The following is a 26,680-nucleotide window of genomic DNA, read 5'->3' on the forward strand; positions in this document are numbered from 1 at the left end:
GCCATGTCTACGTCTTCCTCTGTGAAATTTCTGTTTATGTCTTTTGCCCATCTCATGACTGGATTGTTTGGTTCTTTGCTGTTGAGTTTAATAAGATTTTGGATACTAGCCCTTTATCTGATATGTCATTTGCAAATATCTTCTCCCATTTTGTAGGTTGTCTTTTAGTTTTGTTGACTGTTTCTTTTGCTGTGCAGAGGTTTTATCTTGATTAAGTCCCAGTAGTTAATTTTTGCTTTTGTTTCCCTTGCCTTCATAGATGTATCTTGCAAGAAGTTGCTGTGGCCAAGTTCAAAAAGGGTGTTGCCTGTGTTCTCCTCCAGAATTCTGATGAGGTTTAGATCTTTCATCCATTTTGAGTTTATCTTTGTGTCTGGTGTAAGAGAATGGTCTAGTTTCATTCTTCTGCATGTGGCTGTCCAATTTTCCCAGCACCATTTATTGAAGAGACTGTCCTTTTTCCAGTGGATAGTCTTTCCTGCTTTGTTGAATATTAGTTGACCATAGAATTGAGGGCCCATTTCTGGGTTCCCTGTTCTGTTCCATTGATCTATGTGTCTGTTTTTGTGCTAGTACCACACTGTCTTGATGATCACAGCTTTGTAGTACAACTTCAAATCCAGCATTGTGATGTCCCCGGCTCTGGTTTTCTTTTCCAATATTCCCCTGGCTGAATAAGGTCTTTTCTGATTTCACACAAATCTTAAGATTTTTTATTTTGTTTTTTAAATAATTTACACAACCACCTCCTTGTCTAAGACGACAACAGAGTTTTTTTTTTTTTAATTTTATTTATTTATTTATGAGAGACACAGAGAGAGAGAGGCAGAGACACAGGCAGAGGGAGAAAAGGGCTCCATGCAGGGAGCCGAATGTGGGACTCAATCCTGGAATTCCAGGATCACGCCCTGGGCCGAAGGCAGGTGCCAAACCCCTGAGCCACCCAGGGATCCCCCAGAGTTCTTTTTTTAAACATTTATTGAGATATAATTCACATACCATAAACTTAATCCCTTTAAGGCATACAATTCACTGATCTTTAGGATTATCAGAGAGTTGTACAATCAATCACCACAATCTAACTCCAGAACATTTTCATCACCTCAGAAAGAAACCCTTTAGCCATCACAACCCCGTTCTCTACTCCTCCAGTCCCTGGAAACAGCTAATCTACTTTCTGTTTATCGATTTGCCTATTCTGGACATTTCATATCATTGGAATCATAACATATGTGGTCTTTTGTGTCTTTTTTCACCTGGCATACTCTTTTGAAGGTTCATCCACGTGGTATTATGAATCATTACTTTTTAGACATTTTAAAATAGATTTTCTTTTTCTTTTTCTTTTTTTTAAAGATTTTATTTATCTATTCATGAGAGACACACAGAGAGAGACAGAGGTTTAGGCAGAGGGAGAAACAGGCTCCCTGCAGGGAGCCTGATGTAAGATTCCATCCCAGGACCCCACGATCACGACCTGAGCCAAAGGCAGATGCTGAACCACCCAGGCGTCCCTAGATGTTTTTTCTTTTTTTAGAGTAATTTAGAGTTAAGTTGAAAGTACTGAGAGTTTCCATATCCCTCTACCCTCTATCCTAGCCTCTCTACTATCAGCACCTCATACCAAATTGGTACATTGGTTATAATTTATGAATCTAGATTGATACATAATTATCACCCAAAGCCCACGATTTACATTAGGGTTAGCTTTTGGCTTTGTACATTTTATGAGTTTTGGCAGAGGTATAATGACATGTATCCACCAATTATTATCGTATCACTCTAAAAATCCTCTATGTTCCACCTATTTATTCCTTCTCCCCAAACTCTGGCAACCACTGATCTTTTTACTGTCTCCGTGGTTTTGCCTTTCCCAGAATGTAATATAGTTGGAATCATACAGTATATAGCTTTTTCAGATTGCCTTCTTTCTCTTAGTAATAATGTATTTAAGGCTACATGGGGTTTTTTTGTATTAATAATAGCTCATGTCTTTTTTTTTTAAATTTTTATTTATTTACGATAGTCACACACAGATAGAGAGAGAGGCAGAGACTAGGCAGAGGGAGAAGCAGGCTCCATGTACCGGGAGCCTGACGTGGGATTCGATCCTGGGTCTCCAGGATCGCGCCCTGGGCCAAAGGCAGGCGCTAAACCGCTGTGCCACCCAGGGATCCCTCATGTCTTTTTTTTTTAAGATTTTATTTATTTATTCATGAGAGACAGAGAGAGAGGCAGAGACATAGGCAAGGGAGAAGCAGGCTCCCTACAGGGAGCCTGACGTGGGATTCGATCCAGGGTCTCCAGGATCATGCCCTGTGCTGAAGGCGGCACTAAACCACTGAGCCACCCAGGCTCTCGTGTCTTTTTAAAAAAGATTTTATTTATTTATTTATCTGAGAGAGAAAGAGAGAGAGAGAGCAAAGGCAGTGGGGAGGGGCAGAGGGAAACGCAGACTCCTGGCTGAGCAGGGAGCCGAACGCCGGGCTCTATCCTGGGACTCCGAGATCATGCCCTAGTGGAAGGCAGATGCCCAACTGACTGAGCCACTCAGGCACTCCATGGCTTATGTCTTTTTAATGCTAATATTTCACTGTGTGAATGTACCATGGGTTATTTATCCATGTCCTACTAAAGGACATGTTGGTTGCTTCCAGGCTCTGGCAGTTATGAATAAAGTTGCTATAAGCATCTGTCTGCAGGTTTTTGTGTGGACATAGAAGTTACCAGATTATTTGGGTAAATACCAAGGAAAATAATTGCTGGAACATATGCTGAGAGTATGTTTAGTCTTATAAAATAGCTGTACGAATGGCTTTTTTTTTTTTCAAACTAAGCTCTACACCCAGTGTGGGGCTTGAACTCACGACTTCAAGATAGTCATATGCTCTACCCACTGAGTGGGCCATGCACCCAAGTACTAATGGCATTTTATTTTTAAAAGATTTTTTTAAAATTTATTTATTCATGAGAGATACAGAAAGAAAAGGAGGCAGAGACACAGGCAGAGGGAGAAGCAGGCTCCATGGAGGGGGCTGACGCGGGACTTGATCCCGGGACCCTGGGACCATGCCCCGAGCCGATGGCAGACATGCACTTAACTGCTGAGCCACCCAGGTGTCCCACTAATGGCATTTTAAATGAACTCAAGAGTTTGTATATCATATCATTTACAGATATCACTAGTTTACATCTTCTTTTCTAATCTGGACACTTTTATTTCATTTTCTTGCCTAGTTGTTCTGGCTAGAACAGTACAATGTAATAGAAAAGAAGTGATGAGAATAACAGTGAATAGAATAGAATTGAAGTGGCAACAGTGGATTTCCTTGCTCTTATGGGGAAAGCATTCAGTCTTTCATCGGGTTGAGGACATTCTCTTTTAGTCCTAGTTTTTGAGCATTTTTATCATGAAGGGGTGTTGGATTTTATCAAGTACTTTTAGCACTTCTAACATGATCGTGTGTTTTTTGTCTATTGATATATGATGTACTACGTTAATTTTCAGATGTTAAAAAAGATTTTATTTATTTTTAAGACTTAAAATTTATTTATTCATGAGAGACACAGAGAGAGGCAGAGACATAGGCAGAGGGAGAAGCAGGCTCCCAGCAGGAACCCCAATGTGGGACTCAATCCTGGGACTCCAAGATCACGCCCTGAGCCTAAGGCAGATGCTTAACCGCTGAGCCACCCAGGTGTCCCTAATGAGTTTATTTATTTGAGAGAGTGAGAAAGCACGAGCAAGGGGGAGGGGCAGAGGGAGAGGGAGAAGCAGTCTTCCCACTGAGTAGGGAGTCTGATGCAGCGGGGCTTGATTCCCGGACCCTGAGATCATGACCTGGGCTGAAGGCAGACGCTTAACTGACTGAGCCACTGAGGCATCCCCAGAGTATATAATCTTTTTTATATGATGCTGGATTTGGTCTCTTAGTGTATTTGGTTAAGTATTTTTAACTTGTGGGTGACTGGGTGGTTCAGTCTGTTAAGTGTCGGCCTTCAGCTCAGGTCATGGTCTTGGGGTTCTGGGATCTAGGCCTGCATGGGACTCCTCACTCAGGAAGGAGTCTGCTTCTCCCTCTTCCTCTGCCCTGCTCCCTGACCCCTGCCACTCATGCACTCTCTCTCAAATAAATAAATAAATAAATAAATAAATAAATAAATAAATACTTTAAAAAAATTAGCACAACATAAAATTTACCACCTTAACCATTTTTTAAGCATACACTCGCATTATCAGGCAACCAATCTCCAGACCTTTCTCATCTTCAAAACTCATTAAACAACCCTCCCTTTCCCCCTCTCCTCAGCCTGTGGCAATCACCCAACCATTCTCACAATCAGCCAACCTCCTGCTTCTATGAATTTGATACATTAGACACTCATACATCATACAGTATTTATCTTTTTGTGACTGGCTTATTTCATTTGGTATAATGTCAACTTTTTTTTAAGACTTTATTCATGAGAGACACACACACAGAGAGGCAGAGACACAGGCAGAGGGAAAAGCAGGCCCCTTGCAAGGAGCCGATCGTGGGACTCGATTCAGGATCCTGGAATCATGCTCCCGGCCAAAGGCACTCAACTGCTGAGCCACCCAGGCGTCCCATAATGTCAAATTCAACCCAAGTTATAGAATGTGTCAGAATTTCTTTCCCTTTTAAGCTGGATGGTATTCCATCGCATGTTATCTACCACATTTTGTTCACCCATTCATTGGTATTAACTGTTGTGAATATACTGCTAAAACATGCCAATACAAATATCTCTTTGAGGCCACACTCTGAATTCTTGGGGGACATAACCAAAGTGGAATTGCTGAGTCATAAAGTAATTCTATTTTTAACGTTTTTAGAATCTATCAGTTTTCCATAGTGACCACCATTTTACATTTCCACCCACAGTGCACAGAATCCCAGTTACTCCACATCCTGGCCAGCATTTGTTCTTTTCTTTCTTTAAAAAAAAATTTTTTTTTTTTTTTTAATGTATGATAGTCACAGAGACACAGGCAGAGGGAGAAGCAGGCTCCATGCACCGGGAACCCGATGTGGGATTCAATCCCGGGTCTCTAGGATCAAGCCCTGGGCCAAAGGCAGGCGCCAAACCGCTGCGCCACCCAGGGATCCCTCTTCTTTCTTTTTTTAATGGTAGGCATCCTAATGGTTTGGAAAACAGCACCGTTTTTTGAATATTGAACAGCTTTATCTAATCATCCCTATTTTAAGTAACTGCTTAATTTTGTTTTTTTGTTTTTGTTTTTGTTTTAATTTAGAGAGAGAGCCCAAAAGCACCTTTGAGAGCAGGGGGAGTGGCAGAGGGAGAGAAGCAGACTCCTCACTAAGCAGGGAACCCCACACTGGGCTGGAATCCCATCACCCTGGAATCACAACCTGAGCTAAAACCAAGAGTCAGATGCTTAACTAATGGAGCCACGCAGGCGCCCCTAAATAGCTGCTTTTAATGTGACTTCTCTAGCTCTTTCTCCAGCTTTTTCCTAATTGATTCACAGGGCTTGTCTTTTTATGTGTTCAACTCAGAAGAGAGGCTGTCTTGGGCAGCCCGGGTGGCTCAGCGGTTTAGCGCAGCCTTGGGCCCAGGGCCTGATCCTGGAGACCTGGGATGGGGTCCCACTTCAGGCTCCCCACATGGAGCCTGCTTCTCCCTCTCTCTCTCTCATGAATAAATAGATAAAAAAAAATTTTAAAAAGAAGAAGAAGAGATTGTCTTATAATTCCCTGGAGTGTATCAGTGCTACCACTGTGGCTTCCCATGGTAGATCCCATAGGTTTCTTCACAGGTAAATATATTGGACAAAGGTATAATATGCAAGGGGCCAACTACCCTGCCCTCAGATATTTATAGAAGTCACACTGAGCTAGGAGTCAAGTCTGCACTGCATTATGATGCCCTTATTATCTTGGAACTCCTGGCTCCAATCTAGGCCTTTTCCAGCCCTCAAGGCAGCCAGACCTTTGTATATTTGTTTATCTCCCCCGGGGCTGTAAGCACCACTGAGAACAGACCCGCTTAGAGCCACCTCTTTTCAGTCCCCAGCATTATGTTTGCAGATGCCGCGTTTAATCATCATCAGCCCCAGGGAGCTGCAGGCGCTTAGGGACTAAGCCTTGGGTCACACCCAGCGGAGACCTGGGAATCTGGAAGGCCGTGGAGAGCAACTTGGCCTCTGTGGCCGGGGAGACTGTTTAGCTCCCTGCTCTGTACCCGTCTCCCGCAGCTGAGCTCAACTGGGGCGCTCAAAGCGAGCGGAAACGTCGTCCAAGTCCGAGGGCACAGCCGGCAGGGAGCCCACCCCCGTCCCCGGGCGATGCAGACGGGGCTCTGGCGAGGCCCGGCCGAGCCCGCCGGGGAAGAGGAGCGGTGCTCTGGGCCCTCGGGCCGCCCGCCGGGCCGCGCCAGTGCGCGGGGAACCGAGCAGGTGCTCGGCCGGGAGCACCCCGAGCTCGCCAGGCCTTCGGGAAGGAGGCCGGCTCGCACGCTGCCGCCCGCTTCCCTCCAACCGAGCGATTCCCCGCGACCCAATCAGAACGCCGGCTCCCGGCTTCCTGGCCCGCGCCGCCCAATGATGGTGCGCGCGAGGGAGAAGGGCGTGAAGCCCGGCAGCGCCATTATCCTTGAGGGCGAGCGAAGGGTTTCGAGCCCGGGTGCAGCGGGGGGGGGGGCGTCTCCCGTGCTTCCACCCTGGCAGCAGGCATCTTCCGGTGCTCTAACCCAGGTCCATGAAGGACCCGTAAGATTAACTCCGGAGGGGTTTGCCACGGCCCCACGAGAGGCTGGTCCTGGTGCCCTTCGGGCCTCCGGGGCGGCGCTGTGAGCCCGAGCACCGGCCGGGTTGGGCCACGCGGCTTCTAGAACCCCGGACCCGCCAGCGAACCGGGGTGGGGTGGGGGAGGGAGGAAAGCGTTGGACCCATGGTGCCACCCTGGGGCCCGCGCCTCGCCGGCAGGCAGGCAAAAACCCCATCTGGGCGAGGGAGGCCGGGCGCCGTGAGCTTCGCGGACGTGGCCGTGTACTTCTCCCCGGAGGAGTGGGGCTGCCTGCAGGCCGCGCAGAGGGCCCTGTACCGGGACGTGATGCGGGAGACCTACGGCCACCTGGGCGCGCTCGGTGAGGCCCCGCCCACCCCTTCTCTCCCTTTTTATGACACAGATATTTAGACTTAGGGTCTGGATGCCCCTGTGTGTAATTTGGGAGGGTCTTCTTCCGGGTTCAGGAAGTTATACTCCCCCTTCGTCTAGGCTCTATCCTCTCACCCGGTCTGCTGTTGGCCTCTTCTCCCCTAGGATTCGCAGACGCCAAACCCGTCCTCATCTCCTGGCTGGAAAGAAAGGCGGAGGTGTGGACCCCGGAGGCCGAGGATCCCGAGGAGGGGGCCAGGCACCCAGGATCTGGGATAGGTGAGGAAAGTTGGGCTGAGCTGGACTGCAGTGGCTTTTTGGGAGCCAGCCTGGGGCCAGCCCTTTCTCCTGGCAGCCCGCTTCCCACACACAGCCTCTCTTAAACACTCTAGTTGGTAAGAATCCTCTGAGCCTTCTCTTCCAAAGTTCCCTTTATCAGACCTCGTGTCTTCCTTGGGTCAAGGATAGCTAGGCAGGGGGAAGAGAAGTTAGGGGAAGAGAATTTACTGAACCTTCCCCTCTATGTTCCTGGCGTGTCTGCAGGCCTCAGAAAGTGGCCAGAAGTTCACTGAGTGAGAACAGCAATTTTGGCTGAGGTGGTGACCACTGTTTTGGTAGACACTGACCTGCATGCAGCTCATTCCTGTACCAGGAGAAATCTCTGTTCCTGCTGAAACGCCCGCCATGTAGGGGCTTTAACACAGCAGGTGATTGCTTATTTCCAACAGGCAGTACCATCCTTCAGCTTCTGACAAAAACCACAATTTTCCAAGCCCTACATGAGGGAAACAAAAGGGCATGTGGCCATGGAATGGGGAGCTGCTGTCTGAGATGAGCCTGGGGGCTCTGAAACACGGAATAGTCCAGAGAAATGCCCTGCTGTTCCATTCACTTCCATCTCCCCATGGTGAGAGAAAGCACAGAATTGCATTTCAATTCTCTTGTCTCTTTAGAAAGCAAGAAAAAGAAGAATGAACCCAGCAGCAAAATAGCGGCCAACGAGCTTGAGCATGCCCCTGTGAAGAATGGGCCACCAGTAGAGGCCAGGCTGGTCCCTAGTTCCAGGGACTACAACTATCCATTGCCTCAGGTGTCCAAAGACATGGGACACCAGTGCACTGAGACTCCTAAGAGGCCCTACCCCTGCCTGGAATGCAACCGTTCTTTCAGCTACCCTTCCCTCCTAGCCAGCCACCAGCGGGTCCATTCTGGGGAGAGGCCCTTCCCCTGTGGCCAATGTGGACGTTGCTTCCGCCAAAGAGGCAACCTGGTTGTCCATATGCGCATACATACAGGGGAGAAGCCCTTCTCCTGCCCAGACTGTGGGAGGCTCTTTGCCTATCCCTCGATGCTGGTCAGACATCGGCGAATCCACTCTGGAGACCGCCCATATGTCTGTGGGCCGTGTGGGGTTCAGTTCTCCCAGAGGGCTCACCTCGTCCAGCATCAGCTGCTTCATACAGGGGACAAGCCTTATTCATGTCCAGATTGTGGCCGATGCTTCCGCCAGACCGGGGCACTGGCCATCCATAGACACAGACATGGTGGGGAGAAGCCATACGTGTGTACGGAGTGTGGACGCCACTTTACACACCCTTCCCTCTTGGCTATCCACCAGCGCACCCATACTAGGAAGAAGCCCCATATCTGTTCTGATTGTGGTCGGGGCTTTGCCTACCCCTCCCTCCTGACCAATCACCAGCGGGTCCACTCTGGTGAGCGCCCCTACCCTTGTCCCCATTGCAGTGCCCGCTTTGCCCAGCAAAATAACCTGCTCCAGCATCAGCTCATTCACACAGGTGAAAAGCCCCATGAATGCCCTGATTGTGGCCGCTGCTTCCGGCAAAGCGGATCTCTGGCTATTCACAGGCGCACACATACAGGAGAGAAACCCTACTCCTGCCCCGAGTGTGGGCACCAATTTACCTCTTCCTGTGTCCTCAACAGCCACAGGCGCAGCCATTCTGTTGAGAGGCCCTTCCCTTGTTCCCAGTGTGGGAAGACCTTTAAACGAAAGAGTGCCCTGGAAGCCCATCAATGGATCCATCGTACAGGCGGGACAAGTCAGAAGGGTGATAGACCTCTGTTACAACCCCCAGCCCAGGCTTCTGTTCCTGAGGGTCAGGAACCATCAGTACACTTCCGGCATTTTCCTGACATGTTCCAGTAGTGGGAATGACAGACTTAAGCAGCCACTAGCAACAAATGTTTTAAGAGTCTCCCTCATCAAGTGTTGGGAAGGAAGTGCACAGAGGGCAAGGGATAGGAGAGGAAAGAAAAAAGGGATCAAAATGGGGAGGTGGGGCTGATCTATGTCTGGAATCTATGAGACATGGGAGGTGAGAGGGAGGACATCCAGAGTGAAGAACCTGCCAGGAAAAGCATGAGACTCCACCAGTCTCCTCCCAGCCCTGACTGCTGACCTCAGACCTTTCGGCTCTGGGTTTCCCCTCACTCTAGATCTCAGGAGAACATATCACAGCTTGGACCAAGGGCCATAGTGTAAGAGAAGGATCATAGACTTTGAATCAGTTTATCCCATGTTCAATCTTGGCTTATCTCTTGCATCCTCAACATCTGACTATAAAATGAATACATTAATACTAGGTGGTTGTGAGGATTAAATAATATATACTCAGTCAAAACTGTCTAGTACAATACTTTTCACTTGTGTATATCCTTCCAAGCTTTACACCTGCAGAATTGTTTGAATACTGAGGACACCCTTAACTAATTACCCCTGCTGAATACAACTGCTGTTAATGTAAATTTCCTAGCTCTTTTACATGTTTCAATAAGTTACAAACTAATATTTTGCCTATTTTTTTCCCTGGTACTCAATGCTTATCTTTTCTGGTGCTCAACTCAGGTCTCATAATTCCCTGGAATGTGTCACTGTGGCTTAGGCACCCAGACCTTTGCTTATATATCATGTGTGTACCTCCTGTTTTTTAAAAATATTTTATTTATTTATTCATCAGAGACCCACACAGAGGCAGAGACATACGCAGAGGGAGAGGCAGGCTCCCTATGGGAGCCTGATGCAGGACTTGATCCCAGGATTCTGGGATCATGCCCTGAGCCAAAGGCAGATGCTCAACCACTGAGCCACCCAGGTACCCTGTACCTCCCCGGGTTGTAAACACCACTGAGAACAGACCCGCTTAGAGCCACCTCTTTTCAGTCCCCAGCATTATGTTTGCAGATGCCGCGTTTAATCATCATCAGCCCCAGGGAGCTGCAGGCGCTTAGGGACTAAGCCTTGGGTCACACCCAGCGGAGACCTGGGAATCTGGAAGGCCGTGGAGAGCAACTTGGCCTCTGTGGCCGGGGAGACTGTTTAGCTCCCTGCTCTGTACCCGTCTCCCGCAGCTGAGCTCAACTGGGGCGCTCAAAGCGAGCGGAAACGTCGTCCAAGTCCGAGGGCACAGCCGGCAGGGAGCCCACCCCCGTCCCCGGGCGATGCAGACGGGGCTCTGGCGAGGCCCGGCCGAGCCCGCCGGGGAAGAGGAGCGGTGCTCTGGGCCCTCGGGCCGCCCGCCGGGCCGCGCCAGCGCGCGGGGAACCGAGCAGGTGCTCGGCCGGGAGCACCCCGAGCTCGCCAGGCCTTCGGGAAGGAGGCCGGCTCGCACGCTGCCGCCCGCTTCCCTCCAACCGAGCGATTCCCCGCGACCCAATCAGAACGCCGGCTCCCGGCTTCCTGGCCCGCGCCGCCCAATGATGGTGCGCGCGAGGGAGAAGGGCGTGAAGCCCGGCGGCACCATTATCCTTGAGGGCGAAGGGTTTAAGGTCCCGGTGCTAGGCACTGGGCCCTCTGCAGGGACGCGAAGCGGCGGACCCAGGACCACCTGGGCGCGACCTAAAAGTCCCAGCCCTCCCCTTCTCCGCATTTTAGAAAGAGGGGGCACCCTTCGGCATGGGCCAGGATGTGCCCAGTGCCTGTTGTTGGGGAGGGTCTCCTCCACTCTAGCTCACGAGGCTGCACCCCACTTACCCTCGTCTAGGCTCCATCCTCTCACCCCGCCCGCCGTTGGCCCCTGGGCTTGGGATCCGCTGGCCTCAAACCCGCCCTCATCTGGCAATGCAAAAAGGAGGTGTGGAGGGGATGAGGCACCCAGGATCTGGGATAGATGAAGAAAGTGGGGCTGAGCTGGACTGGAGCCTCTCTTGGGAGCCAGCAGGGCAGGCCCTTTGTCCTGTCAGCTACACCTACACCCCTCTCTTTAAATACCAATATTCCAGGGCAACCTGGGTGGTTCTGTGGTTTGGCACCTGCATTAGGCTCAGGGCATGATCCTGGGGACCCGGGATTGAGTCCGGTGTTGGGCTTCCCTTGAGTAGCCTGCTTCTCCCTCTGCCTGTGTCTGCCTCTCTGTTTCTCATGAACAAATAAATAAAATCTTAAAGAAAAAAAAGGCCAATATTCCTAAGAATCTGATGAACCTTCTCTTCTAAAGTTCTCTGTCCCAGACCCGGAGGCTCTTTTGCCTTCAAGGGTAGTGGGTCCCCCTGGTACCAACTGGGGAAACAGTCAAGGATTGAGATCTTTGCCTTCTTTCCTCTGAGTACTTAGATTATTGCTTCCATTAGAGTTTTCCTCAATTGTGGGAATGTTTTATCTGTGCTGTCGAACACAGAAGCCACTAGCTACATGTGGTCATTTAGCACTTGAAATACATACAGCTAGTGTGCCTAAGGAAGTGAATTTTTCATTTTAATTACCTTAAGCCTAGAGATGCCTGCGTGGCTAGGAGGTTGAGCAGCTACCTTGGCTCAGAGCACCATCCCTGAGTCCCAGGATCAAGTCCTGAATCAGGCTTCCTGTGGGGAGCCTGCTTCTCCCTCTGTCTATGCCTCTGCCTCTCTCTGTGTGTCTCATGAATAAAATCTTTTTAAAAATTAACGTAAGCCTAGAGATATGCATGTTGTATTTCTGACTGGCCTTGGAAAGAGGCCAGAAGTTCAGTTTGGCTTATTGGCCTACTCCCGTGTCTCAGGTCATATCCTGCCATTTGAAACTGCCTGGAGCCCTCTAGAATTTAATGACTTGCCATCTTTCGTTTAGAATGAAAACAGGTGTTTTTGTGTGCTCCAAAGGTGCGAAGGTCTGTTTTTTGAGAAATGTTTCCACTGAAATGTCTATATTTAAGGTCTATAACCAGAGGTGCCAGCTTCCCCCTGAAATGCATTCAGCCCCTTCTTTATGAGAACCCTCTCTAGTTCTGGAAGCCTGCACTGAGAAGGGATGATACTCTTTCTGAAAATGGGAAATGTCTGCCTGAGGTAGGTGGGGCATCGCTGGGGAGGGATTCACACTTAGATCCTTCTTCCCTGAGTGAACAGGCATTCAGTTACCAGTGCCGCTCCATCTGTGGTGATCACAGCACCCCACAATCTATAGTTGCAATTCTCTGGTCTGCGCAGAAAGCAAGAGTAAAGAAAAGAAGGGAGAAGTGGAGGGTAAAGGAACTTAATGCAGCCTCTGTGAGGCTACCATGTAAGGCAGCGTGGCAAGACACCTTTCAAGTAAGTGAGGGCCCTGGCTACAGGGGGCATGGCCAGAAACTCAGGGCTCCTGAGCCACAACAGCAGTGTTTTCAGGCTCCAGAGAAACCCAGCAGGCCTGCTGTGCTGAGCAGCGTCTCTGTCTCCACGTTACGGTGAGGATGCCCCTTTCTCAGTACAAGGACCTGTTCCAGGATCAGCCCCTCCACACCGGCCGGACAATCTTCCCCTGCCCCCAGTGGGGGTGCTGCTTTTGAAAAAGTAGGGTACTGGCCACCCATATAAAGGAGAAGGTTTGTACGTGTCTGAACTGTGGGCAGCTCTTTGCCATCCCCTCACCATTAGACATGGGCAGATCCACTCTGGTGACTGTCCCTGTGTGTGTGTGCGGGGAGCTCCTGCAGGGGCACTTTTCCCAGAGGGCTCACCCGGTCTAGCTCTAGCTGTTCTACACAGGGCACACCTGTGTCCACTGTAGCTGCCACTTCCACCTGTGTAGAGCCCTGTGTGCCCGTTAAGTGTGGACACAGGGGCAGACTGTGGGTGTGACATCATATGGCCCTCTCTCCTGGCCAACCACCTGCCTGTGCACCTGAGGAAGCCCCGCCATCATTGTCTAATGGCGCTGTGGCTATAGGTTATGCTTCCACCACAGGCTCCCTTGGCCATTCACAGATGCACACACCCGCCCCCTGCCCCAGGAAACTAGCCCTGCCCGGGTGTGGCATCTGCTTCTCCTGCTCCTCCCTCCTGCTCAGCCACAGGCATATTTGCTCTGATGAGAGGTCCTTTCCCTGCACTGAGCGTGCTGAAAGCTCCAAGAGAAAGTGTACCCTGAAAGCCAGCCAGTGAAGCCATCAGGCAAATATGGAGAGGCCACGGGGCACCTAGGGGGCCCAGTAGGTTAAGCATCTCTTGATTTCAGCTCAGGTCATGATCTCGGGGTTGTGAGGTTGAGCCCCATGTAGGACTCCATGCTGCCGGTGGAGCCTGCTTAGATTCTCCCTCTCCCTCTGCCCCTCACAGACACCCCCCCCCCAAATCCCACGCTGAGCGCTCTCTCTTTAAAGATTTTATTTATTTTTTAGATTTTATTTATTCATGAGAGGCACACAGAGAGAGGCAGAGAAACAGGCAGAGGGAGAAGCAGGCTCCCCATGGGAAGCCCGATGTGGGACTTGATCCCAGGACCTTGGAATCACGCCCTGAGCCAAAAGGCAGACGTTCAACCTGCTAAGCCAACCAGGCATTCAGAGCTCTGTCTCTCTTTAAAAAACAAACAAACAAACAAACAAACAAAACCAAAACACAGAGAGGTCAAAATGTGGGAGACCTGTGCCCCACCCTCCTCCTTTGGGGATCAGGACCCTTCAGTTCATGTCCACTATTAGATAAATTCCAGAAATGTGGGTGCTGTGAAGGAGCTTATGACGGAAGATATCCCTTCTCAGGAAGTGTTAGCCACACGGAGCGAGTAGAGGCAGAAGAAAGAGGGGGAGGGGTGAGATGTACAAAGTGAAAAGATTGGTAGGTGCCTTGACGTCCTCCCTCAGAGAACAGTATATAGAGGTAATCAGAAATGTACCAGTGAGTTACCTCACCCAGGAACACACAGGCTAGAATTGGACTATGTGAATCTGTTGGGAAAAGGGAAGATTCCGTGGTGCCTGGGTGGCTGAGTCGGTTAAATTTCTGCCTTCAGCTCAGGTCATGATCCTGCTGGATCCCAGGGTCCTGGGATTGAGCCCTGCATTGGGCTCCCTGCTCAGCGAGGAGTCTGCCTCTCCCTCTCCATCTGCCCTTCCCCCATTCATGCTCTCTTGCTCTCTGTCTCTCAAATAAATAAAATCTTGAAAAGGGAAGGTAAGATTCCTTCATTATTCATGACATAACTTTCTCCGAGGACTACCGTTTGCTGGAGTGTGGGTTTATGGTGCAATGACATTTGAGGCAAAGGTTGGGTTATAGTTAGTCTATAAGGTGAAGTCCATGTGTACAAAAATCAAAGGTTGGACTGCCAGGTACTTCCCTCTCAGTGAGCATGAAACAAGGAGAAATTAATCTCAAAGACTTGCACCCTGTTTAGAGCTGCCAGTGGAATGCAGAAGACACTCTAGGTTCAAATCTCATCTCTGCCTTTACTAACAAGTTTTGGGCAAGCTGTTCAACTGTTTGATAATTGTCCTCATAAGGACTCTGAAAGGTGAATTTCTTAAGTTTTTTTTTTTTACATTTTTTAAAACTTAAATTCAATTTGCCAACATTTAGTATAACACCCAGTGCTCATCCCATCAAGTGCCCTCCTCAGTGCCTGTCACCCAGTCACCCCATCCCCCCACCTACCTCCTCTTCCGCATCCTTTTGTGTGTTTTCCAGAGTTAGGAGTCTCTCATGGTTTGTCTCCCTCTCTAATTTTTCCCCATTCAGCTCCCCTCCTTTCCCTTATAGTCCCTTTCACTATCTCTTATATTCCAGGTATGAGTGAAACCATATGATGACTGTCCTTCTCTGACTTATTTCACTCAGCATAATACCCTCCACTTCCATCAGTGTCAAAGAAAATGGTGAAAATTCATCTTTTCTAATGGCTGATATTACATTGTGTGTATATATATACATATATATACATATACATATATATATACATATATATATATATATATATACACATATATATACACACACCACATCTTCTTTATCCATTCATCTGTTAAAGTACAACGTGGCTCCTTTTTTTAAAAAAAGATTTTATTTATTTATTAATGAGAGACACACACAGAGAGAGGCAGAGACGTAGGCAAAGGGAGAAGCAGGCTCCTTGCAGGATGTGGGGACTTGATCAATGTGGGACTTGATCCCGGGACTCCAAATTCACACCCTGGATTGAAGGCAGACGCTCAACCACTGAGCCACCCAGGCATCCCAACCTTTTTTCTTTTCTTTTTTTTTTTTTTTTTTTTTAATTTTTTAATTTATTTATGATAGTCACAGAGAGAGAGAGAGAGGCAGAGACACAGGCGGAGGGAGAAGCAGGCTCCATGCACCGGGAGCCTGATGTGGGACTCAATCCCGGGTCTCCAGGATCGTGCCCTGGGCCAAAGGCAGGCGCCAAACCGCTGCGCCACCCAGGGATCCCCCTTTTTTCTTTTTTTAAGTAATCTCTACACCCAACATGGACTCAAACTCACAACCCTGAGATCAAGAGTCACAGGCTAGGGACACCTGGATGACTCTGGTTGAGCGTCTGTCTTCGGCTCAGGGTGTGATCCCAGAGTTCTGGGATTGAGTTCCATATCTGGCTCCCTGAGGGGAGCCCGCTTCACCCTCTGTCTATGTCTTTGCCTCTCTCTGGGTCTTGCATGAATAAATAAATAAAATCTTAAAAAAAAAAAAAAAGTCACGGGCTACTATGACTGAGTCAGCTGGGCACTCCTGGAAGGTGAGTTTCAATTGAGATCATCTATATCAATGTGCCTACAAGTTGGCACTTAGTTGGTACTTTGTTGGCCCTCACCACCATTTTCCTTTACCCAAAACAAGGTGTCCTTGGTCCTTATGTGGCTTCTTGGTGTGCAGACTCCATGGATCTTCTCCATTCTTCTCTACAGGGGAAATATAAAGGCGGAGCCCTGCTTGTCTTTGTACCCAATGTGGATCCAGGAATTTATACAGAAAGGAGCAAGAACCTCTGTTGTTACATTAAGTTCTGGGCGCTTCTCCCTCCAAAATGTTTCCCTATGGTTAAGAGCATCTGACTCTGCCTGATTCCTAGATCCTGCCTTCGTAGCTCCCACCAAGACAAAAGTAAGCTAGGCCAAATGGGACCTTTCCAACCCAGGGCTAACGGGCTGTATGTGGGAAGAGGGCTTGGCACCTTTTCATCTCAGTATTTAATCATCCTTCCTGTTCGGTATCAGCATCATTGACAGCACATCATTACCATTTAGGCAAAATTCCCACAGATGCCTTTCCACTGTTTGAACACTTTCTTCCAAATGAAATGGTTTGCTGTCCATTGGCCTTTGTATTCCCTTAGCAGCCCAAGTTTACCTTCTTATTTTTTTAAACTGAACTATGTATAGGCAGAAAGCATAGGCACAAAGCTATCAGCCCTGCAAACTACCAGAGTATTTTTCCAAAAACATTATCAGAAAGCAATTCACTCCTCTAAACTGATTCGGAACTCCCCAGTGTGCAGGATAAAGCCATCTAATACCTGGTGCCAGCCTATCCTTTCGATCCTTCAGTTTTACCCTACTGGTATTTTGTACTGCATCAGAAAGTGGACTCATTCCCTCCAAACTCAGAACTTTCCTGAATTCCTTGTTTTGTACCAGAGATCTTTATGGCCCTGGAATTCAGCTGTTTATTCAATTGGTGTACATTGAGCACCACTGCCCTCCCTAAATCCTACCCATTCATAGACCAAACTCATTTTCCACCTGATGCATCAATCTGGAACGTCAGAGGGACCCTGTCTTATTCATTTGGCAATCTTGACATTCCACCTGCATCCCCAGTAGTTTGTTCAATCAACAGTCACTATGCTTGGAACAGAGAAGAACTCAACCTGTTTACTGCAGGTTTTTCCCCCTTACTTCCTCTGTTAAGTCATCTTCCTTGGAACCCCTTACTACCTATGTTATCCTATGAATTCCTAACACATTGTTTACTCTTTGCAGGCTTTGGGGGTAGTGTTTTGCTAAGAGTAAGTACTTAAAAAAAGTTGATTAGGGATGTCTGGGTGGCTCAGAGGTTGAGCCTCTGCTTTTGGCTAGGTGTAATCCCGGAATCCTGGGATTGAGTTCTGCATAGGGCTTCCTGCTTGGAGCTTGCTTCCCCCTCTGCCTATGTCTCTGCCTCTCTCTTTGTGTGTCTCTCATGAATAAATAAAATCTTTTTCTAAAAATTAAAAAATTGATTAATGGGCTGGAGAGATAGCTGAAATGTTGTAGCAAATGGCATATTCTCTGATCCCCAGATCCTTGGGAAACCCTGCACATCCACAGAGAAGTGGGGACCGATGGAGTGAGGGCTGACTGGTTCCATCAGCAATTTTCCTATGCCTTTCACATAGATGCTTGCAGCACTGTTACTACTTTTAAATGCATGTGCCTCACTCAACTATTAACTCCATTCAGAGCATGGTGCATGACTCATTTGCAAAATGCCCAGCACCACGCTTTGTACATTGGACAAATGTCACGTAAAAATAAACTATGGAGAAATGTGCAGAAGATCGAACCTGAGAAAAGGCCAGGAGGTCAGATCATTGACAAGCGAATTCTGATAGTGCGGGGGAAGGGAGCCGACTTCAGCGGTCTTAATAAAGGGCCGGTCAGCCTCGGGTTTAAATCTTTGTTTCTTCTCCTTACAAGCAGAATCCCTTTGAGATTTTTCCTATCAGTAGAAACGGAGGATAACCATCACGAACTTTGCACAACGGTAGCAAAGAAAAAAAAAAAAAGATGAAATGTGTCATAGGGGAACGGTGCCTGCGTGCAGGAAACGCCAACGTTCTTTCCCCTCCGGAAAGGGCACCAGGAAGTTGTCCAATTCAGAGAAAGCCACCGGGGTACTCTCAGCCCCAGGTCGGCCGGGGTGGCTCCGTCACTCAAATCCTTCCCTTCCTCAGGGAGGCAGCGGCTGCCAGAGAACAGGGCCCGTCTCTTAGACGTCTAGCCACCTCGCCGCCGCCCGCCTGCGATCTGGCTGCAGGGACCCGGCGCCCAGGCTCGGCTTCCTGCCCTTAAGCTTCGGTTGGCTTCGTTCAAACAGGCCGCTTTCGCCACCATCCAATCAGAACGCCCGATCTTCGGCCGCCGCCCAATGGGCGCGTGTAATGGGGGAAAAAAGGGCGTGAAGCCCAATCGCAGCGCCATCACACTTGAGGGCAAAGAGGTTAGGAAGCCGGCATGGCGCTCCGGTCAATAAAATCGATAGCTGGAAGCCGCCTGTGTTCCAGGCTAAGGCGGTGCGGTAGCAGCGCCGCCATCTTCCCCGAAGGCATCTTCCGGTGCCTTTCACCCAAGTTCGGGCAGGAGTTTCCTGAATAACAGCGAAAGGTTTCCGTTAGCCCCGCAAGGCGGCCGATTCCTATTCCCTCCGGGCCTCCCCAGGCACGCTCAGCCCCAGTCCGGCTGGGGATCCCAAATCCCGGGGTCCGCCAGGGGTCCAGGCCGGGACGGGGAAGGCCGTGGCGCCGGCTTCTGGGGTCCAATGGCGCCACCTTCGGCTCCGCTGTCCGCGCGGGGACAAGGAGAGGCCGGACCCGGCCGGAGAAGGGGAAGGAGGCCGAGGGCGGTGAAGTTCGCGGACGTGGCCGTGTACTTCTCCCCGGAGGAGTGGGGCTGCCTGCGGCCCGCGCAGAGGGCCCTGTACCGGGACGTGATGAGGGAGACCTACGGCCACCTGGGCGCGCTCGGTGAGGCCCGGCCCCGTTCGCGTCCGCGGGGCCCGAAGGGATGGAGGAGGTTAGGAGCGGGCGGGGGGTAAGGGCAGGGCGGCAGGGAGACCAGAGTGTCCAGGGGCCTGGCCTGCGACCAGGTTGTGTCAGGGGAGGAGGACAGGAGATGACACCGGGTAGATCTTTACCGAGCGTTATCTAGGAGCTGGACGTCTGACTGGTTCTCCTCGCCCAGGGTGCGCAGGCCCCAAACCAGCCCTCATCTCCTGGTTGGAACGAAATACCGATGATTGGGAACCGGCTGCCCTGGATCCGCAGGAGTGCCCAAGACGGGTAACAGTCCAAAGAAGTGAGTGTAAAATGCCTGCAAAGGGCCTGCAACCTCTAACGACTAGTCTAGAGTGTTGGTGGCCTGGGGAGCCTGTGGCCCATGCTGTAATGCTTTATTTTCTGTGTTCATTTTCACACCTTAGGATCTTGTCTCTCTGATGGTGTTGGGTGGGTCCACCATACAGTGATTTACATGTCAGTTTGCAAACCAAGGGCCTGCAGTTCTCTGTTGTGTGAATGAATTGGTGAGCTTTTAGAAGGAGCTACCTTCCCAGGATCCCTGTCCCCCAGTCTGCTCTGAACTGGACTCTGACTGAGATACCTGGTACCTGTCTGGGTGTTCTGGATTTGGGTTGAAGGGATCTCATGGGGAGCAGCTGCCTGGGGTGCAGGGTCCTCTTTTTGCCCTTTTGGCAGGGCAACCCCTAATCGGTGCAGGAATCTGCTCTCAGGATCAAGCAAGGCTCTGATTAATGCCATTAAGGTGGACCGGTCCCAGATTCACCCATAGGGGTGGATATAACTGCTTGGGCTGCCGTTTGTGTGCTGGATTCTCTGAGACCAGGGCTGTCTTTCCAAGATTCAGATCTGTCCATGATACTTCCTTGCTTAAAACTTTTCCGTTTTTGCCATGGCAGGTTGTCATGTGGCTGTCAGTTATAGCGCAGTCACTTGAGGAACTCAGTAAAAAAAAAAAAAAAAAAAAATTCCTGGACCCAGAACTATTAATTTACTCTGATGGATATCTAGGACCTTGTATTTCTTTTGTTAACAGCCCCAGTTGATTGGCATGCATGTTTACGTTTGAGAAGCACTGGAGTTTAAAGTCCTCAACAGCAGTGGTTGAGAGTGTGGTCCTCAGACCAGCAGCAGCATCACTCAGGAAAGAATCAGAAATACAAAATCTCGGGCCCCATGCCAGACCTGCTGAAGCCAAACTTGTTTCAATAAGCTACCCAAATAATTCTCATTACAATAAAATTTGAGAACCATTGGCCTAGAGGGCCTTATGACCTAGTCACTGCCATCTCACACCTCATGCTTCTACTTCCTGCCTTACACTTAACCTCTTCAAAAATTTGTAATTTCTCAAATCTGCATAACCTCCAAGAAACACTTCCTGACTTCTCCAGACAGAGCTGGGGACTACTGGAATATCCTCCCTATTTCTTTAGTAGTATGTCACAGCTTGTTGTCCTTGGCACTAACACTCCTTGAAGAGGGGCTGAGCCTGTTTGTCTTCTCACCTGTAACAGTGTCATGGGCAAGGATAGGGGAGTAGTATTTGTTAAATTAATCTCTCCCTGTGTTTCTATAGAAACCAGAACCAGAAAGAAGAATGGAGAGAAGGAAGTATTCCCGCCTAAGGAGGCACCCCGAAAAGGGAAGAGAGGGCGGCGGCCCAGCAAACCCCGGCTGATCCCCAGGCAGACATCTGGGGGCCCCATCTGCCCTGACTGTGGTTGTACCTTCCCTGATCATCTGGCCCTGGAGAGCCACAAGTGTGCCCAGAATCTGAAAAAGCCTTATCCTTGCCCAGACTGTGGGCGCCGCTTTTCCTATCCCTCCCTGCTGGTCAGTCACCGGCGCGCACACTCTGGTGAGTGTCCCTACGTGTGTGACCAGTGTGGCAAACGTTTCTCCCAACGCAAGAACCTCTCGCAGCACCAGGTTATCCACACAGGGGAGAAGCCCTACCACTGCCCCGATTGTGGCCGCTGCTTCCGTAGAAGCCGCTCCTTGGCCAATCACCGGACCACGCATACAGGTGAAAAGCCCCACCAGTGCCCCAGCTGCGGGCGGCGCTTTGCCTATCCCTCCCTGCTAGCCATTCACCAACGCACACACACGGGAGAGAAGCCCTACACCTGCCTGGAATGCAACCGCCGCTTTCGGCAGCGCACTGCCCTCGTCATCCATCAGCGCATCCACACAGGCGAGAAGCCCTACCCGTGTCCAGACTGCGAGCGGCGTTTCTCTTCGTCCTCTCGCCTGGTCAGCCACCGGCGGGTGCACTCCGGGGAGCGCCCCTATGCTTGCGAGCACTGTGAGGCCCGCTTCTCCCAGCGCAGCACGTTGCTCCAGCACCAGCTCTTGCACACAGGAGAGAAGCCCTACCCCTGCCCGGACTGCGGCCGCGCCTTCCGGCGGAGCGGCTCCCTAGCCATCCACCGCAGCACGCACACGGAGGAGAAGCTACACGCCTGCGAGGACTGTGGCCGCCGCTTCGCCTACCCCTCGCTCCTGGCTAGTCACCGGCGCGTGCACTCAGGCGAGCGGCCTTATGCCTGCGACCTGTGTGCCAAGCGCTTTGCCCAGTGGAGCCACCTGGCTCAGCACCAGCTCCTGCACACAGGGGAGAAGCCCTTCCCCTGCCTGGAGTGCGGCCGGTGCTTCCGCCAGAGGTGGTCTCTGGCAGTCCACAAGTGTAGCCCCAGGGCCCCGAACTGTAGCTCTAGATCTGCTCTAGGGGGCGCCAGCCAGAAGGGCAGTGCGCTTTAGTAGGGGAAGGACCCAAGAGGTTCATTTGATTTCACGGAGGGGCCCAGAGAAGGGAAGCAGAAGCCCCAGGTCAGGCAAGGCAGAGTCCGAATAAAAAATCCAGATGTCCTGCTACAGAGCCCTGAACTCTAGTCTCTTCCACCACGCTGGCTGCCTTACCATAAGTGTCTAGAACAGACAGTCCCATTAGGAGAGGTGACATCATGTGGTTGTTTTCCAAGCTACCCTATCCTGAAAGTATTTCTGTGTGTTGATATCAGCGCTGACAGTTCTCCCTGCTGTTTTCCAAGCTGTTTGCTTTTCTAGTTTGTGTATATAGGGATTACCTGTCCCCTTGCATACAGTCAGGAGAATCCCATTCATGGGGGGAGGGGGGGTAGCTTGCCCTGCTCTGCCCCTTCCTCCATACCAGGTTTAAACAGACCTGGTTTAGCCCTCTTTTTACAACACTCCTGCCAAGTTGTTTTACCCTTGCTTTAAAACCTCCCTTGACAGGGAGCTCACTACCTCACAAGGCAGGTCATTTCATTATGGGATAGCTCTGATCTTTAATAGAAGGCTGTTGAAGTACCACATTCTCTTTCCCAATAAGCCTGGCCCAGAATATGTAATATTCCATCTACATGACAGCATTTCAGATAATTTAAATTATATCTGCTTTGCCCATGTTTTCAGGTTAAACAGCATTATTTGGTCAATCATTCCTTAAAGACAGAGTTTCCATTCCCACATGTGCTCTCTCCAAACAGGTGTTGGTTTTTCAATGTCCCTTTTAAAGGGTCAGGCTAAAATATGCCAGCAGCACAGTGTACATTGTACACCTCCTTGGTCTCTACCTGTTCTAACAGCTCTAGATTGCACTGAATCTGGGAGTGGTGACACTGGACCAAGGCTTCATTGCAGACACATAAATACCTAGGTTTGTTTTTTGTTTTTTTTTTTAAACCACATACTGTGAAGACAAGTCTTCTGCTCCCCATGTTTGGGAAATTGATTCAAGTTGGGTCTGGGACATAGGCAAAATAAGCTTTGGGAGAAGACTGATTTTAAGGAAAAGCAGGGGAGCCATGACCTAGCAGCAAGAGGTAAAACGGGGACCAGCTTGTGCTTCATCCAGTGGATGTGGATTAGTTCCAGGCAGCCAGTGGCTAGAAAATCCTTGAGAACTGGGTCTCACTCCTCCCTGATTCTCATCAGAATAAGGAAACCTCAGCACAGGACTTTCCATGAGTCCTCAACAGTTTTCATAAAACGAGATGAGGCCATTCAAGGGAGGTAGGAAGTTGAGTAATTGAACACAGAGCAGGAAGAGTCTATAGTCCCCAAATTGTGTTCATGCCTGCCTTCCTCACATAAGCTCCCCAAAGCAGCAGCAGCAATGTGTCTTAATATTTGCTCTGCCTCCCTGGCACCCATCGGAGTAGATGCTCAGTAAAGCTTTACCACATTAAATGAACAAGGCCTACCACTTTGCCTTGGGTAGCTGCACCAAATTGGGATTTCCCAACATGACTTCTCTGCTATTCCAACAGCTGGAGTGGGTCATGTTCCTACCCCTGTTGCTTGTTCCTTCAGCTCTCCTAATCTCAGCCCCAAAGTGGGGAAACTGCTGGAGGACACAGTGTCTGTAATTACCTCTGTTCTGGTATTTAGCAAGTTGCATTGTAACTGTTTCTCCTCAGATGAATGGATGAGCTACCCTAAGACGGGTCATACCAGATTGGGTCTCATTAAAATGTCGATAAATGATGTTCCTTGTGGAATTACTGTATATAAAATATAAGTCTAGGTCCTTGACTGGGTAGAAATTTTTACAGTTCTGATGCAGACCTGCCCTAACAGCTATTCAAATGTCTGCCTAGCTCTATATTAGAACAGGCTATTCTATGTTTACCACCAGGCTGACCCAACTCTCTTTACCTAGGAATTCTGTTAACTTCCTTTGGGCCCGGATTCTAACTCATAAGACTTGGAGGCCCTGGTGGCCAAGTTCCAGTGTGTGTGTGGTCAGTAGAGGGCCAAGATGAGTGACAACTTCCTAGGTCCCCTAAAGTATTTCAGTCCCAGTGTCATTCCATGCCCAGCTGTGACCTGGCCCTGTTTTCCATGGGAGATCCCAGTATCCTTCCAATTAGTTCTCCCTTCTGTTTCAGGTAGTTTGAGTTTCTGTTACTTGCAACCCAAAGAATGAACAATCCACAGTCATGATATGGATTTATCTCCCATGAGCTGTAGAGGAGGAAATAGCAGTGCTGCTGAGAGGTGCCAGAGCCAGCACCACGCCTTTCCTCATCTTCAACCTCAGTGAGCCTTCAGTATGTCTTCCCTGTATCCTTAACCAGTGAATACCTTCTCTTTAAGAAACCAAAGGTTTCAAATAGGAGCTCTTAATATCTCACTCTCCACTGACTCCACATTTACAAGTATTTAATTACAGCGTTCATCAACATAGTTGTGCTTGATTTTATCTCCTGCCCTCTAGGGGACTTTGCTACATCTTTCTCTCCTTAGTTTTATGGTTTCAGAGTCCCTCTCTTGTCTGGAATACACACCTGCCAGTCTAAAATCTCTTTTTTTAAGATTTTATTTTTCAGTAATCCCTACACCCAATATGGGACTTGAATTCACAACCCAAGATCAAGAGTCGCATGTTCTACCAACTGAACCAGCCAGGCGCCTCTCAGCTAAATTTCTTGAAACAGTAGCCTATATTCACTGTATTCTTTGGCCTATTGCAATAGTATCATAGCTACTTTGTTGAGCATTTATGATGGGGCACATACTGTGTTAAGCACTTTATATGCATTCCAATGTAATGTGTATGAGAACCCCATAAAGTAGATGTGAGGAGATGCTCCTCCATGTGTCTCTCGTGTTGCTCCACATCTTGCAGAATATGCCAAAAATGCAAGGCCTTGCCTTCAACAAATTCTCAGACGAGCCAATTCCAGACCTAAAGCCTCCTAAACGAAGAGAGGTTGAGCCCCCTGATGAAGGACTATATTACACTGGCAAAAACACAGGGTATATCTTCCAGAAGCCTTTCTCAAATGTACCTGCAGCTATTTCCCAGGGTGGCAAGGCACAGGAAAAGGGGAAGTCATTATGGTTTTTAGGGATTACTGGACATTGGATCTATACACTTTCTAATTCTTGGAGATCCAAAACATCTCTGTATTTCACCAGGCAGTGGACTCCTGGAGACCAGGCATGTATAGAAAAGGGTTAACTCAGCAGGCCTAAGTTGCTCAAACCCTGCCCACTCCAAAGAAAGCCCATCTTCAGGACTGGCACTTGGCTCATTCCTGGGAGATAAATTCCAAAGCCTTGTACTATTTTGCCTGATTAGGGTGTGACTGTATGCTGGAGGCCCCAAGCCATGCTGTACCAGTCTGACCAGATGAGTTTATCCTGACAATGTGGTTTATGATGAATGTGTTTTTGCTCTGGGAGGCTGAGTCTGAGTAGCTAAGGTCAGTCATGTGGGTACTCTGTGTGTAACTGACTCCCCAATAAAAACCCTAGATACCAAGGCTTGGGTGAGTTTCTCTGGTTGGCAACAGTTCACACATATTGTCACAAATCATTGTTAGAAGAATAAAGTGCATCCCTGTGCAACTCCACTAGACAAGAACGCCTGGAAGTTTGTGTCTGGTTTCTCCTGGGCTCTGCCCATGCACCTTTCTCCTTTGCTGACTTTAATCTGTATCCTTTTCCTTTAATAAGCTATAACCAGAGCACCTGGGCAGCTCACTGGTTGAGTGTCTGCCTTCCGGCTCAGGTCATGATCCTGGGGTCCTGGGGTCGAGTCCCACATCAGGCTTCTTGCAGGGAGCCTGCTTTTCCCTTTGTCTGTGTCTCTGACTCTCTGTGTCTCTCATGAATAAATAAATAAAATCTTAAAAAAAAAAAAAAAAAAAAGCTGTAACCTAGAGTATAGAAAGCCAGCCAGCCAGCCAGCAAGCAAGCAAGCAGGCAAGGCCCTGACCACTCTTTCCCCAGCCATTTCTTATGGTTGTGTTTGCATTAAGCAACTGTAAGGGAGTTTGGGACAAAGAGCAGCTTGCTTGCTACTTACCATAAAACACCAGGTTCTCAAAATTCATTGTTCCTCCCCCACAGTGCCACACTCACTGCATGCCTGGTGTCCATCAGGCCCCTCCATGCTGCCTCTGTGGGGCTTACAAGACAAAAGAACCAACACACACATGATGCTCAGGTGGCTTGTTGTGCCCTGGACAAGGTCTTTGGTCTAGGACACTGGGGTCTCTTGTCTTCTGCCAGCATCCACGAAACAATAAGAGGCTAATTTGTTAATTTGTAAGTAGGGTAACCTTAGGTTGCACACCTGACAGAATGTATAATTCCCCTTTAATAGAGGAGGAAACTGAAGTTACTGATAGATTAAGTAACTTATCCAGGATCACATATCTAGTAAGTCTGAGGGCCAGGATTCCAAGCCAGGTGTGACTCCAAAGTTGACTGCTCTACAAGGTGTTACTCCACCCAAACTGTCCTTTAAGATGCCTGGTGACTTGGCAAATCAATAATTTACTTTCAATCTCATTTACCTTAGTTTTCCTACTGAAGCTCTCCCATAACTTAGCTTTCATGCCCATATTCTAGTGCTCCTGGTGCCTCTTGTGGTTCTTTCTGGGGTGTGCATGTAGGAATTCCTTCTCAATGTTTCCTAGGGAACGTATATACATTTTCCCAAATTCCAAGAACAACTGATCAAGGAACTGGGAAAATGCAAAAAACAGTATCATAACTATCCTGTGAATTAAAGCTTAAC

At 49.1% G+C, this 26,680-nt stretch overlaps 2 protein-coding genes across 3 annotated transcripts; both read left to right on the forward strand.

The window, feature by feature from the left end:
• The first annotated feature begins 6,690 nt into the window (after positions 1 to 6,690).
• Positions 6,691 to 18,129, forward strand: LOC121486538 (zinc finger protein 688-like). 2 transcript variants are annotated; one of them, XM_041747487.1, is made up of 3 exons: positions 6,691 to 7,131; positions 7,308 to 7,421; positions 16,256 to 18,129. In XM_041747487.1, exons 1-3 carry the CDS (start codon positions 6,936 to 6,938, stop codon positions 16,264 to 16,266), a joined length of 321 nt encoding a protein of 106 aa, XP_041603421.1. In that variant the 5' UTR covers positions 6,691 to 6,935; the 3' UTR covers positions 16,267 to 18,129. The 2 variants fall into 2 exon arrangements, with proteins under 2 accessions (XP_041603421.1, XP_041603420.1); XM_041747486.1 differs by lacking the exon at positions 16,256 to 18,129 and adding an exon at positions 8,096 to 13,653.
• Positions 18,130 to 18,364: 235 nt separating this feature from the next.
• ZNF689 (zinc finger protein 689) lies at positions 18,365 to 25,417 on the forward strand. The gene is made up of 3 exons (XM_041747488.1): positions 18,365 to 19,071; positions 19,289 to 19,402; positions 20,702 to 25,417. Exons 1-3 carry the CDS (start codon positions 18,867 to 18,869, stop codon positions 21,883 to 21,885), a joined length of 1,503 nt encoding a protein of 500 aa, XP_041603422.1. The 5' UTR covers positions 18,365 to 18,866; the 3' UTR covers positions 21,886 to 25,417.
• Positions 25,418 to 26,680: the final 1,263 nt, after the last annotated feature.

The sequence above is a fragment of the Vulpes lagopus genome, chromosome 3, assembly GCF_018345385.1.
Source record: "Vulpes lagopus strain Blue_001 chromosome 3, ASM1834538v1, whole genome shotgun sequence".
Lineage (NCBI taxonomy): Eukaryota > Metazoa > Chordata > Mammalia > Carnivora > Canidae > Vulpes > Vulpes lagopus.